The sequence below is a fragment of the Anopheles merus genome, chromosome 3L (genome assembly GCF_017562075.2).
Source record: "Anopheles merus strain MAF chromosome 3L, AmerM5.1, whole genome shotgun sequence".
In the NCBI taxonomy this organism is placed as follows: Eukaryota; Metazoa; Arthropoda; class Insecta; order Diptera; family Culicidae; genus Anopheles; species Anopheles merus.
In genome coordinates, this window is record NC_054085.1 from 37187943 (window position 1) to 37201286 (window position 13344).

Sequence of the window (13344 nt, forward strand, 5' to 3'; positions counted from 1 at the left end):
AAAGTTGTTCACTTAGTCCTAGTTATGCAGCTCCGATGGTTTCACTATATTGCATTGTACCACGCGTTTTTGGGTTGATGTACCAAATTGTAATTGTTCAACGTTCATAGCGTACGATTTAGCAATCCTTTCAAGCAAGCATTTTACTGCACTTGGATGATGGTTCGAAGCATGTACTTGTCAACATGCCAACTTGTCAGCATATACAGTCAACTCTTAAGAATAAGAGGTTGAAAGTGAATGAAAGGTCCATACAAACAAAAAAGAGATAGAATATTTAGTATGCAGCCTTAACCGTTGCTATAGGAAACTGCGAACAGGATTGCCAATTTGAGCATACATCATTCAATAACCATGGGAACACCATACACAAATATAAGGGATACAGATTTCAGAGGTTTTCCAAATTAGAGGGACAAAAATGTACTGGAAATCAAGAGACTGTGGAAAATGTTCAAATAAGAGAGGTTTTTCAAATTGGAGAGGTGTCAAATAAGAGAGGGTTCACTGTAGTTCGAAGCAAGTCTTTTTATTTAAACGTTTTGAACTACACAATAAAACAATACTGGGAATAAATTGATAATTATTGATACACTTTCAACACGTGTGTAAAAAAACAATGATGTATTTTGATTTAAATGCCTCAATGATTCAATCACTCTACCATTGCTTGTTGCCTCGGAGAATGGAAACACCGCAAAGAAATAAAAATCATCCAAGCACCCATAGTTGGTTAGCAAAACCGTTCTATAGTGAGTAACTTTTTCGTACAGGAAGATCCTATAGTGAGCAATCGTTTCACCTATGAGCGTGACGTGAGCGTAACGTGAGCGTCACCTCTTACTTCGTTTTGTATAGGGAGATTTTAATTCATAATAACGAGACGTGTGTTAACATAAATATATATCTATAATATGCACTATATGCATGGGTGTATCTCTATATTTATATACCATTGGATGTGTATATAGCGTAGTGTAGTATGTATGTATGTATGTATATATGTATAAGTCTACTCTACTAATCAGCATCCTAGCGTCGGATTCCCCCCCCCCCCTGCTGCTAATACAAGAACACATACACACACTAAAGCGAGAAACTCTCTACCTCTCCCTCCCTCTCTCTCTCTCTCTCTCTCTCTCTCTCTCTCTCTCTCTCTCTCTCTCTTCCTTTCTCTTCCTTTCTCTTCACCAAAAACGCCTGATGATCTGATGATGGGGTGATGACGATGATGCACTCGTTCCGTCCCTTTTCGGGTTTCCTGTTTCGTCCATTCCCGTGGAAGGGAAAGACGGGGGCTTTTCGCGAAACAGAGCGTCCTATACGAGGACAAGGGAAACGGGCGCTGGCTAACGTGTGTGTGTGTGCGTTGGAGGTGCTACACCACCAACTACAACAACACACGCGCGAAGCGAAAAACATGTCTCAGAAGATCCCTCTCTCGCTCTCGCTCTCTCTTTAGCCTGCCGGATCGGACGAGGGTGAGCCGGTGTCCTCCGCGACGGTGGCAACGACCCCACCGCCACCGGGTTGATCATCGTGGCCGTGGTGGTGGTGGTGGTGGAAGTGGTCCGGCAGTTGGAACCGTCCACCCTCCACGCCGGCCGTATCTCATTTCGGCGTGTTGCTGCTCGGCGTCCACCGGTCGAACTCGATGCCGGAGTCGGGCGAGATGCCGGTGGTGAACGGGCCGAGCAGATCGATCGCCGCCTGCGTACACTTGCACTCCACCTCCACGCAGGCGCAGGTGTACTTGACCGCGTGCCGGGAGTGCACCTGATGCATCGAGTGCTTCGACTGCAGCGCATGCTGATGGTGCAGATGCGCGGCGTGGTGGGGCGTCGTCGTGTGGTGCTGGTGGTGGTGGAGGTGTTGCCGTGCCGACGGCTCCAGCCCGGCCGATCCCGAACCGGACGACCCGATCGAGCTGGCACTGTACGGGGTCGTCGACACGGAATGGCCACCGGTTGAGGATGCACCGCCGCCGCCGCCGACCGAGGAGGAAGAGGCCGCTGAGGAAGAGGAGGCCGAGTAGAGCGCCTGCTTGGCGGACGCCGACTGGGTCGGGTCGATGTTGAGCTGCTGCTCGAAGCTGTGCAGCTGCTGCATAAAGTGGAAGTTGGGCGAGACGTCCGGTTTGCGCGAGCGCACCAGCAGAAAGGCGTCGTTCAGCGAGAGGGTGCGTGCGAACATCAGGTAGGCGAGCGTGACCGTCACCGAGCGGGACACGCCGGCCAGACAGTGCACCAGCACGCCGCATCCGTTCGAGCGGGCTTCATCTATAAAAAAGGGAGAGAGAGAGAGAAGCAGAACGATTAGTACGGGAGATAGTGGAGATCTGGCAGCAAAAAAAAAAGGGTCACTCTGAGGGACCAACTTACCGATAAACTTGATCGCATCCGGGAAGTGGTTCGCCAGATCGCCCGCCTGCGACCAGTGGTCGGTGATCGGTATCTGCAGATAGCGTATCTGGCCGTCCCGTTCGAACACATTCGGCAGATCGGGCGTCACGTTCAGAATGTACTGTTTGGGTGTTGGGGAAAGAAAGTGCTCACCGTTAGAATCGGGACTCGAGGGTTTGGGAAATCGACAGCCGCTTTACTTACTTTAATGTTGTACTTTTTCAGCGACTTCAGATCCTCACTGTGCGAGGCATTGCCGAGGAAGAGGCCGGGCAGTATTTCGACCGGCTCGACGCTAACCGCCGCCTCCGACAGGTAGTTGGTGCTGCTCTCACAGTCCGACGACTCGGTGCTGCTGCTGCACGCCGAGTCCGAGAATGGGATCGAAATGCGGAGGGATCTGAGAGAGGGAAGAGAAGAACCAATAGGAGAGATTGTGGTTATTGTTTGATTATTGTTTGGTATTTCAAACGCTCGGAGCTTTATTGGTTGGGTTTGGTTTGGCTTGTTAAGACATGAAAACTGCAATAATGCAGTGCGGGTTGCATAAATTAAGGCGCTATTTTCTTGGAGTGTATTCCACTATTTGAACCAGCGCTTGCTTCTTCTTTTTATTTTTCTATATTTTTCTTCTTTTTCTTCTTCTTCGCTAGGGGATAATGCCGACCTATACGTATTCCCTAAGCTTCAACGTAATTGTATAATCAATTTTTGATATGATTGGACGGTCCAGATGAGAATCGAACTCGGCTTTGTAAGAGCAGTCTCTTCACCCGAAAATGGCTCTCTATTATCATTAATTACATCTTTTAATGAGATGAACTGCACTAAAATGTACCAACGCCTACCTACAGTAATGAATTGCATACATTCTGGCGTAAGATTACATACATTTAGGCGCACTAAGTCTTTTATCGCTTCCACACCGTATTTCACAGGCATTTGTACGTTTGATAAGCAAAACTCGATGTTTCTTAAAAGCTTTCATGAACTTATTAACGCCTTGGCTCTAACTCTAACATTTAATTATTTTCTCATTTTTTGTACTGTTATCACAATTTTACACGAATTACAAAACGAAATAGTGCAAAAATGGACCCGTTTAAGGTCGGACGCTTTTCACCACTTTGCACCATAATTCCTCTGCCGTCGCTCTCCCGGAAAAAAATTACCTTCGGCTGGTGCGAAAGCTATACAAACTGCCTGTGCGTACTACGACGGGAGGAGAAGCGATCGTTCGGAGACATGCCGTCGCTATTGCTGTGCCTGCTGCTGCTGCTGCTGCTGCTGCTGCTGAGGGAGCTGCTTCGTCTGCTGCTTCGTCTGCTGCTGTTTCTGCTGCCGGTGCGGAAACTCCATCGTCAAGCGCTGCTACCGTTGAAGCAAGATTCATGTGGTTTTTAATGACCCAAAAGGTGTGCAGCAGCAAGCTTTACCCACAAGAGCTTTGTTTCCTATCTTAGAGCACCGATACCTAATCGCACTCCCCCCGAACAGTGCCACAAATGTTGCTGCAACGTTGACGGTGACGAGAACCATCCGGGGGTGATAGTAGTGTCGTCAACCGAACAATCATTGTGATGGTTTTGAGGTAAAAAGGACTTGCATGATATGCACACACACACACACACACACACAGTACCCAATGCCCAGGGAATTGGTGGACGAAGGATTGGAGGACGATTAGCTTCGCTTCGTTGGTATTGCTCACCTCCTTGCCAGACACATTTTCATTTTCACGCACTGGCTTTCTGTCGTCTTTCTCTCCTTCTTGTCACTCTTTAGAGGTCGTTTTGATATGTTTGATTCCGCGAGCAAAGTCACACTTCACAAGCCACTGCAGCACCACAGCACTACAGTAGCATGAGGATGGACAGTACAACACCACCACCGCCGCCAGCCGGAACAACCGCACGATTTTGAACAACACGGACGAACCACGGACAGGCCCCGTGGCAGCCAGAAACCTTCCGGTGCAGCAGCCGGTCGAACGCACTCTGACGGACTACTACTGCCGTTTCGAAGCAACCCCGTGGACGACAGTGAGCGCGCGCGCAACGGCGACGGCACGGAACACCATCGTAGTAACCATCCTCGAAACGGCTCGAGCTGAATGAAGTTCGCTTCTCAAACATAGCGTAAAAGAGAGCGAGCAAGATGGAGAGAGAGCGTGTATGGGTGTGAGAGAGAAAGTGCCGTCTCCATGTAACACACACCATTGTAGCACGCGCGGTTGTAAATGGTAGACGACGAACGCCTCCTGGCCTCCCCGGGGTTTCGAAGTAGCAACCGTGGGTTGACTGTACCTACTACTACGCCATCCCGCATCTTCGTGCCCCAGTATTTCCCGACCGCCCACGCACATTTTCTTTTGCATGGATGTGAGTGTGTGTGTGTTTGTGTCAGTGTGTAAGAATTTGATGGAAAGGGGACGAAGGATTTTTTTTTGTACTTTGGTAAGCATGTTGATAATATAAATATATCCCCCGCCCTCTCTCGGCACTTGTCAGGACCTACAATCTGGTCCACTTTGCTACGATGGCCGTGCTGTGTGCTTTCCTCTCCTTTAGGTACTACTCTTAGGCTGCGTTTTTTGTTGCGATTTGCAACCTCCACAAACACGCGTAATCCCTTGTAGGAAGCAAGGACAGAATTTCGGTCCACGCGGGTGGCATGGATAAACAGCGAGAAAATGTTTCATATTACCCTTCCCACAACCGAAACGCAGAGGCGAGATTTAGCATGCTTCCTTCGCTTCGCTTTCGCTTCGCTTTCGCTTCGCTTTCGCTTACTATGGCTGCGTACTGTTTGGTACAACTCTTGTTGCAGGCTGCGTTCGTTGCTTGAGAAGCGTAACGGTCCTTAAAGTGTTAGGTTAAGTGTTTGTGTCTTATCTTAGTGATCTTTTTACATATTTTTTGTTGTAAAACTCTTTCTTCCTTTTGCTATTTTCCTATAATTATTATATATTGTACGTAAGTTCTACTTATCTACTTATCTTTCTACAGGATCAACTTAACATAAAATAATCATACTAAAATAATGGGTTCCCACGCCTCAATGAGCACGCACGTGCATGCTCGCACACAAAAGAAATGTAATTTGTTAAGCAAACAAAATGGTGCACAGAGGTTTCCCTACTTCACCAGCGCCACCCAACACGCAGCCCACATTGTACCGAACTTTTTGCATTATATTTACCTTAATCCCATCAGTTGCTCCGTTGCCGCACAGCCCGTCTGCAGGTTCGCGTTGATGACTTCATCCTCGCACCACTCCGGAAATGACTGACGAAAGTTTGCATAACCACCTACACACACAGCAGCAGCAGCAGCACCAGCAGCATTCCAGCCAAAGGGAGAAAAGAGAGAGAGAGAGAGGGAAAGAAAATGGTTTAGTTTTTGGTTGGTTGAGTGTTTCTGAATGAAATTGTTCAAGCACATTCATCGGGAGGGAAATATTTGTGCAAAAAACACATACACACGCTCACACATACAATACATTTAGCTCGTGCTCTGTATTTCATCTGTCTATTTGCCGAACGATCCGAACGAACCTACGAACGCCCACACTTCCGGTAACTGTTTTTGGGGATTTTTCGAAGTAACCCAAAACAACGGCATGGGGGAAGTCATTTCAACCCCGAAAAAAAAAGAAGCTAAAAGAGAACATTACAACTCTACCACCTTGCTTCCTTCCTCCCACCTGCCACCCGGATTTGGTATGTAAACGCGCATGTACTACGACAACCACGCTTTCATGGCGAAGGTGGCTGCGTACGTTCGACCGACTACTGCTCGACATCAAATAAAAAGAGCGAGAGAGAGAGCTTCGCCTACGTAAAGTTCGCTTTAACCAACCGCTGGGTTCCTCCTTCTTATCCAGCCCCATCCCCACCCCCCGAACACATCCCACATCCCAAATTCATTCATGGCTTCTTCGTTCATTCATCTCTGTACGGCCCCCTGTACGTCCTTGCGGCTTGTGGACGGGGTGGCGCGCAAAGGAATGTAAAAGTTTGGGCTCCTCCATCCCCATCCACCGCCCCGGCACGTCTGATAATGATCGTACATACATACATTAGCACACACACACACACACGTACGTACGAGTGTGTCTCTAAGCAAGCAGTTTCTTACAACTCGACCCAACCGAACGAGTGGCGCCCACACACAAACACACAACGATACATCTTCCCCACTACTACCCCTTCTACTTCCCATTGCACACTTCTGCATGTAGGCACGTGGCACATTTGTGTGTGTGTGTGTGTGTGTGCAGTTGCCCCCACCTTTCCCTTAACGATCAAAACAGAAACCGAAAGTAAGCAGCGAGGAGGAACCGACCAACCGCCGTCGCTGTTGGTCTGAACAAGCGCGCGTGGGCGAACCTTTTTTACCTTTAACCGAGAGCGACAGCGCGTTGCACAGGTTGCGGAGCAAAATCTCTCGGAAGTCCCTTCATCCCACCCACCTTACTCCCTCTATCTAGACCCCGAAAAAAAAAAAACGCCGGTTGATTGTTGTGTACTGGGATGTAGAGTGGGCGTTGAAAGCATTTGCATCGGTTCGACAAACAAACACACACACACATACACGCTCCATACACGTGGATTCAGAAGAGCTTGGACAGAGACTCCCTCGCTCAGTGGAGGTGGGACGACAGTAAGTGGACGGTCACTCCTGCAGGTTCGTGTTCTGACGCTATCGTTCTAGCATCACCAGCAGAAGAGGACGATGTTCTAGCCCGTAGAGGAAAGAGCCGATCGATACACTACCCCGAGTACCTAAGGGACGAGGATGAATCATCATTTGTGACGTCAACAGACAGAGTGAGATAGATAGAGAGAGAGAGGGAGCATCAAGAATTTGTGTTCTAGTTGCTGGAGATATCAGAACGATTCTCGCTATCAGCACCTACATCCTCTCTCTCTCTCTTTCTCGTTCTTTTGTTCTAGCCCACGTGTGGCTAGAATTGGTGTATCTGCTTCATATCGGGAAGCCAGAGCTTGTACATAGCATCCTCTTCGGAACGGATGGATCTATGTATCAGCCCACCGGGCCAATGTACCGCCGCCAACGTCTGTGATCCAGAACACCTTCGTAAAATCGGGGTAAGAGGCTAGAGAACCCGTAGAGCACACATTCTACACAGCAGCAGCGGCTGGCGTGGGCGTCATTAGCTCGGAGTACATAAGGGTGGTAGTGCCGGTCTCGTCTCGGTTATATTGTTAAAACATTACATTCAATCTCGCTCCACCGCTCCACTCGAGCAGCGAGCAAGGCAAGGCGGAAAGAGAAAGCGGGACCCCGCGAAAGGGCTTGGGGCAAGGGGAGTTCATTGAGTAAACTTATTTTTAGGCATATCCCCCCCCCCCCCCCCCCCGAATTCCTCGAACATCATCATTCAATGTTCGATCCATAATATCCCCATCGGCGAGGTTCTCACGCGGCCCAGCTTGTGGCGAAGTACGCTTTGTTGCAGCACGGGCGGAGAAGAGCTTTGAAATGCAAACGACGCCCACTATCACTGGGAAAAGCTTCTCTCTGTGTGTTTGTGTGTGCTCACAATGATTGCAATCCCAAAATGACGGTACCGAATGGACGGACGGATGGATGGATGGATGGATGTTTGTTGTTAGATGTCTAATTTTAGCGAATCGAAATAACGGGGACACGCTGAAAGGGATCGCGCGCGCGCCCGCATGCCACACAGCCGGCCCGAAGGTTTTGCGGACGCCCTCGCAGGGGGGGGGGGGCACTAGCGAGCTGGTGACAGTGGAAGGTGCGGTGTATTCTATCAGGCGCAGTATGTGTGTGGGGCTATGTTTAGAGCTTTCAATTTTAGATAAGCCTCAAGCGCCCGAGCGGGACGAGCAAAAGGATACATGAATGAACGCTCCACCGGTGGGGACATGGATGCACCGTGGGAGGAGGAGAAAGGCTGCAAATAAACGGGGGATGTGCCTTTTTCCGATCAGAGCTAAAAATAAGCAGTAGCGGCAGCTTTCCGGGCCTGTGAGCGGATGCTCTCGACTGTCGCGCGTTTGCACTGCAGCTCAATCCGAGCGCTTCGTTTGCGAGCTTTGTAGTTGTTTAATTGGCTTTTTTAATTGAAAATGGAGTTGAAATGGAAACGGACCGAATAGAAATAGGTGTCGGTAGTGTGCAGTGATTGTTTGGTGTTGTATGTTTGTGGATAAAACATAAATTGGATGCAAACTTAAGCGAGTGTAGAGACTGACATAGTTCTATTCCATAAATAGAGACTGGGAACGCTAATGCGGACGCTAATGTAAAATAGAGTATTTTTATACAATTTTAACAACGCTAAGCTCAGCGTCTACCGAACTGCTGCCGTGTTGTACGAACATGTTCTCATCCCACACACCCCACACAATCGTGCACAATTTCCGGCCGTCAGCCACTTGATTCACAGCACAAGTCAAGTGCAGAGGAGCAGTAGCCCCGCTGGAGCAAACAGACATCCAAACCCGCACACATAAACGGCAAACAAATGCACCTTGAGGCCACACGCGGTTGGTTGGCATGGTATGGCACACCGTAGGCGGCTGTGGGCGCACGCTTTGGAGGGAGGAGAGATGGTGCCAACCAATCATCAACCGACCTACCTTCGCTCGTCTATCAGCTATGCTCACTATTATAGCCGCTAAAAGCACACGGTGGCCAACGTGCTTTCGTTTTGCCCAATATAGGGAAAGGAGCAAAGAAATGGAGTAACAAACAACAAAAAAGAAGTGGAAAAGCAAGTGTCACAAACAGTCACAAACGGTGTTACTTAAAAGGGGAAACCAACCCACAAACTGTGATTGCCAATTAAGTGAACAGCGAGGCAAAAGATAGCATCGAATGTCCTTGCGAAATAATTAGAAGCAATTGTACAAAAAAGTTTGTAAAAGTTAAGGTTGGATGTTTGATGACATGATATATTAACTTGCAGGCCCTTCAATTCGCAATAAGGCACCTTCAGTTCTCAAATTGGATTGTCTTTTTGAGATAGAATTTCTCCAAAAGGCAGCTCCAAGTCAACAATACCATGACAAGCTTTTCTCTTGCTTATGAAAATTCCAATATTTATGGCATACAGCGACGATGTGTAAGCAATTTTTGACACATTCCGATGCCAACAACCTGATCTTGATTCGCGTTTATGAAAGTTAGGCATAAACAGTTCCCTCTCTTCCATTCTTTTCAACTCCGTTCCGCGCTCCTCTGTCCTCTGCTGTGGTACCTTCCGCGGGTAAAATATTCCTAGCCAGCTCGAACCAATGTTTACACGCTGGCAAATTCCATTATTACACAGCAATGGCAGCAAAGTCTTGCCAACACAAAACTCCCCCCAAGTGTCTGCCACTGCCACGGGACGTGTCTGTTTCGCTTGTGTGTAAATTACAATCTCCACGCAAACGGCCAACCGCCCGCCCTGGAGACGCTCGTTCAGCGGTTTTCACAAGACACACTGCTGCACTCCACGCTGCAGAGACCTGGGACGGCCAGACGGCTGTGTGGTGGTCCACCCCCCTCAACTTACGAGCAGGCGTGCTTGCGTGGGTGGGTAGTTTCATTCATAAGCTTTTTATTGCTCCATTTCTTCGTCTAGAGAGTGTGGCCGGCAGCACGGTGAAGGAGGAGACCTCCTCTTGTGCTTTACGCCGTTCGCTTCCCTTCGACTGCTGCTTCTGCTCGTCGGGTCGTTTTGGATCGTAAAATGAATACCGCGTGTGTTTCAGCCCACAAATGCATCCACACACACACACACACACACAAGTGGAAAAGGGAATTTTACTCATCCATCCGTGCGTGCTGCAGTGTGTCGCCGATTTGTGGTCATTGATCCTATACAACAAATGGCCGCTCGGGCCAGACAGACAGAGGTCGCGAAGAGGTCTCCCGTTCCGCTTGCTTTAGATCTTTACGTTTGCTGATGCTGATGGCATCCTAAGTAGGCGGTGGTTCGTGCCCAAAGGCGCTCACTGAATGTACAGCTTACTCTTTCATACCTCGTTATCCCTCTCTCGGTCTGTGTGTCAGTTTGAATTTATTTACAATCAATCAATGTATCAGGGTGCGCCCCGCTTCTGCTGGCAAAACATCCTTCAATAATTTGTCAAGATCACTTTTTGCTCCACTTTGAACCGCACACTCACACACACACACACACATACACACACACACACACACGTCTTCATCATTAAACAAACAGACAACGGTTTCCAGCTCCATTAGACAAGTGCCACTCATCGTTCATTGAAGGCAAACAACAACAAACAAAAAAACAAGGGAAAATGAACGAATTTTTACGCTGCCTGTATGGGGGCAGGAAGCGAGAAGGGGGGGAGCACAGGGAATCATTGCAAAGGGAATGAAAAAAACAACAACGACGCCCTTACACAATCAATGCTCGCTCGCTGGCCCGTCCATGTGCTGCTAGCACAACTACAGACTGCGCATGCTTCGGCTAGCGCGCGTGGGATTCATTCAGAAAATTGTTGCGGATCGATTTCTGCGCGCTGAAAGGCAAAAAAAAAAACAGCAGACGGGAAGGCAGGAGAGCTGAGATGCAGGAAGAAGGCTGGCCAGTTTTTGCTTTTGCTTTCGGGGAAAGGAATATACATTACGACATGGTTGGGTGGTGAAGCAAGCAATAGAGAGAGAGAGAGAGAGAGAGAGAGTCATACATGCGCAGCGCAAAAAAGTGCTCCGTGCTGGAAAGCAATGCATGTGTTGCGGGGGAAAAAGTGTCTGTGTGTGAATGGAAAGTGTGGATGTTTTTAGCTTCCTTTCGGGAATGATTTTTATGAACGGGATTTCAAGACAGTCGAAAAGCATAAAGACAAGTTTCATAGAGCAAACATTATGAGTTAAATGAATGACATTTCATTCACCATCGCTCGTTCGATTAGACTGGGGCGGCTAAATTCGACTTCGCAACACAAAAAGAACCTCTTATCGATTTTTGGTTGGCATTTGGCAAAACAGGAAGCAAATGTATATGAAGCGTGCGCCGGTCACATTCTTCATGCATGGTTAAAAGGTTAAAGTACGATTCGAGCGATCTCGCGCAACGATCGCGTGTGTGCCCGCGTTGCCCCATCATGTTCGAACAATGTTGCCTTAATGGGTAGCGAGCACGACGACGACGACGACGACGGCCACCGCGCCCTGACGGCGTACGGTCACGCACGAGCATGACAGATGTAGGTTTCAGCACGGGGGTAAGGGGTGCTAACGTAAACGTGCGTCTGTGTCTTTATGTATTAAACGGAGCACACTAAACTGTATCGTGTGGATTTAAAGGGCAAAAGGGGTAGCAATAACAAAAAAAAAAAGACCAGAGCGAGCGTTAATCATTTCGATCGGAGACAGAGCCCGATAAGAGCTAAATTAAAGTGCTGCCTTGCCCCACTCCCCCAAGCCGGTGGTGCGCGCCTTTAAGACACCATTCCAGCCTGAGGCCCCAGGACAGGTCAGCCGGAAACCATCAACGGGAGCGCCCGCACGCCGGAAATAACATTCCGACGCAAGCGAACCGAAACGAAGACAATCGAAGCGGGTTTTATTTGCTTTACGCAGCACCGGCAGCATCGACGTCATTTTGTGTGCGAAACCAAACAGCCGAAGCAAAATGGAAATCATGTCCAAATACAGACACACAATCAGAGACACAGAACTCAAGACTCTTTTCCCTCCCGTTCTTTAGCCGCTCTTAAAATGATACATTTTTATACATCTTCTGCCGTGCCATTTTTAGTATCGTAGCTGAGCCATTCGACGAACAAAGAACGCCGCCGAACGCGACGGCAGACGACTGCTGCAAGCTTTCCCAAGCGTGAAGCGCGCTGTAACTGAACCGAGAGCACGTGCAGTTTCGTAGCGTCATGATGGTTATTGATATATATTGTGTGTGTGTGCTCGTTCTACGTCCTGCGATTCTATGTATCATGAGCAAAAAAGCTTTCGCAATTGCGTCACCGTCGTACGGTGACGTCAGTAGTAGTCAAGCGACGCTTCCGCTGTCTGGTTTGTGTAGATGGAAATTGACAATCTGGGAAAGCAGACCGTTATTGACACCGTAATGTGAGGACCTCGAATCGAAGATAATTATGGGCACCAGTGGGAGCATCAAACCAATTCAACCGAAAACAAATGTCGAAACTGCTCGAAAAAATCACGTACGCAGCCAGTTCGGTGTAGTGAGCCACCAGGCGTACACTTAATGTAGAAATAATTGCAGTAGGATAACTTTTAAGGCAACAAATATCAAGTGTTTCACCTAATATACCATACTGCCACCTGCACTCTTTTGCTGGTGGCACTCCTACGCGAAAAATTGAAATGAAAGTACAGCGGGAGGTGCTTTTTTCTCTTGTCCTCTAATATCCTTTCCTTTAAGGGGTTTTTGTATGCGTGCTGTAAGCCAGTTTTGGTGGGCAGCATTTCATCCGCAAACATGTCACCTGTCCCCTCGCAACATAATCAACATCCACCACTCTCTCATTTGGCCCGTAATAGCCTTTATACCAACCCAAAACGAACGCCAGGCAGCAGTCACAAACAGCCACACAGTTTGCTCGCCTGCAGGTGGACGTTCGTCGTTCATGAAACATTCTAAGTCGTTTTGCTCCACTCATATTTGTTGACGGTTAGGCTCGATTTATTTTGTGAGCTTTTTTTGCCGTTGCTCACCTTTTCACCCCTCACACACACAATGTCACCGGGAAAAGCCGACCCCCCAAAAAAAAGGCTCACGACGCCCACGTGCGCCTACATTTATCCCTCCCAAAGTTGACCCGAAGGGTGGATGGATGCGTTGGACAGATTGCGAGAGATGCCTTTTTTTTGCGCCGTGCGCCGCAATACGCCTCTGCAGCAAGGCAGAGGCAGAAACCACACCATCCAATAAACCGAGGGCCGGGAGAGGA

General features: G+C 48.6%; 1 protein-coding gene across 5 annotated transcripts in view; it reads right to left on the minus strand.

Annotated features, from left to right (window-relative positions):
* Positions 1–612: 612 nt before the first annotated feature.
* Positions 613–13344, minus strand: part of LOC121598229 (dual specificity protein phosphatase Mpk3) — a 29975-nt gene continuing 17243 nt past the window's right edge. For all 5 annotated transcript variants that reach the window (XM_041924781.1, XM_041924784.1, XM_041924780.1 and 2 more), the window contains exons 3-6: positions 5604–5712; positions 2607–2802; positions 2382–2523; positions 613–2279 (exon numbers count right to left, since the gene is read on the minus strand). In XM_041924781.1, coding sequence (XP_041780715.1) covers positions 1612–2279; positions 2382–2523; positions 2607–2802; positions 5604–5712 — 1115 coding nt within the window. In that variant the 3' untranslated portion in view covers positions 613–1611. The remainder of the gene's footprint in view (positions 2280–2381; positions 2524–2606; positions 2803–5603; positions 5713–13344) is intronic.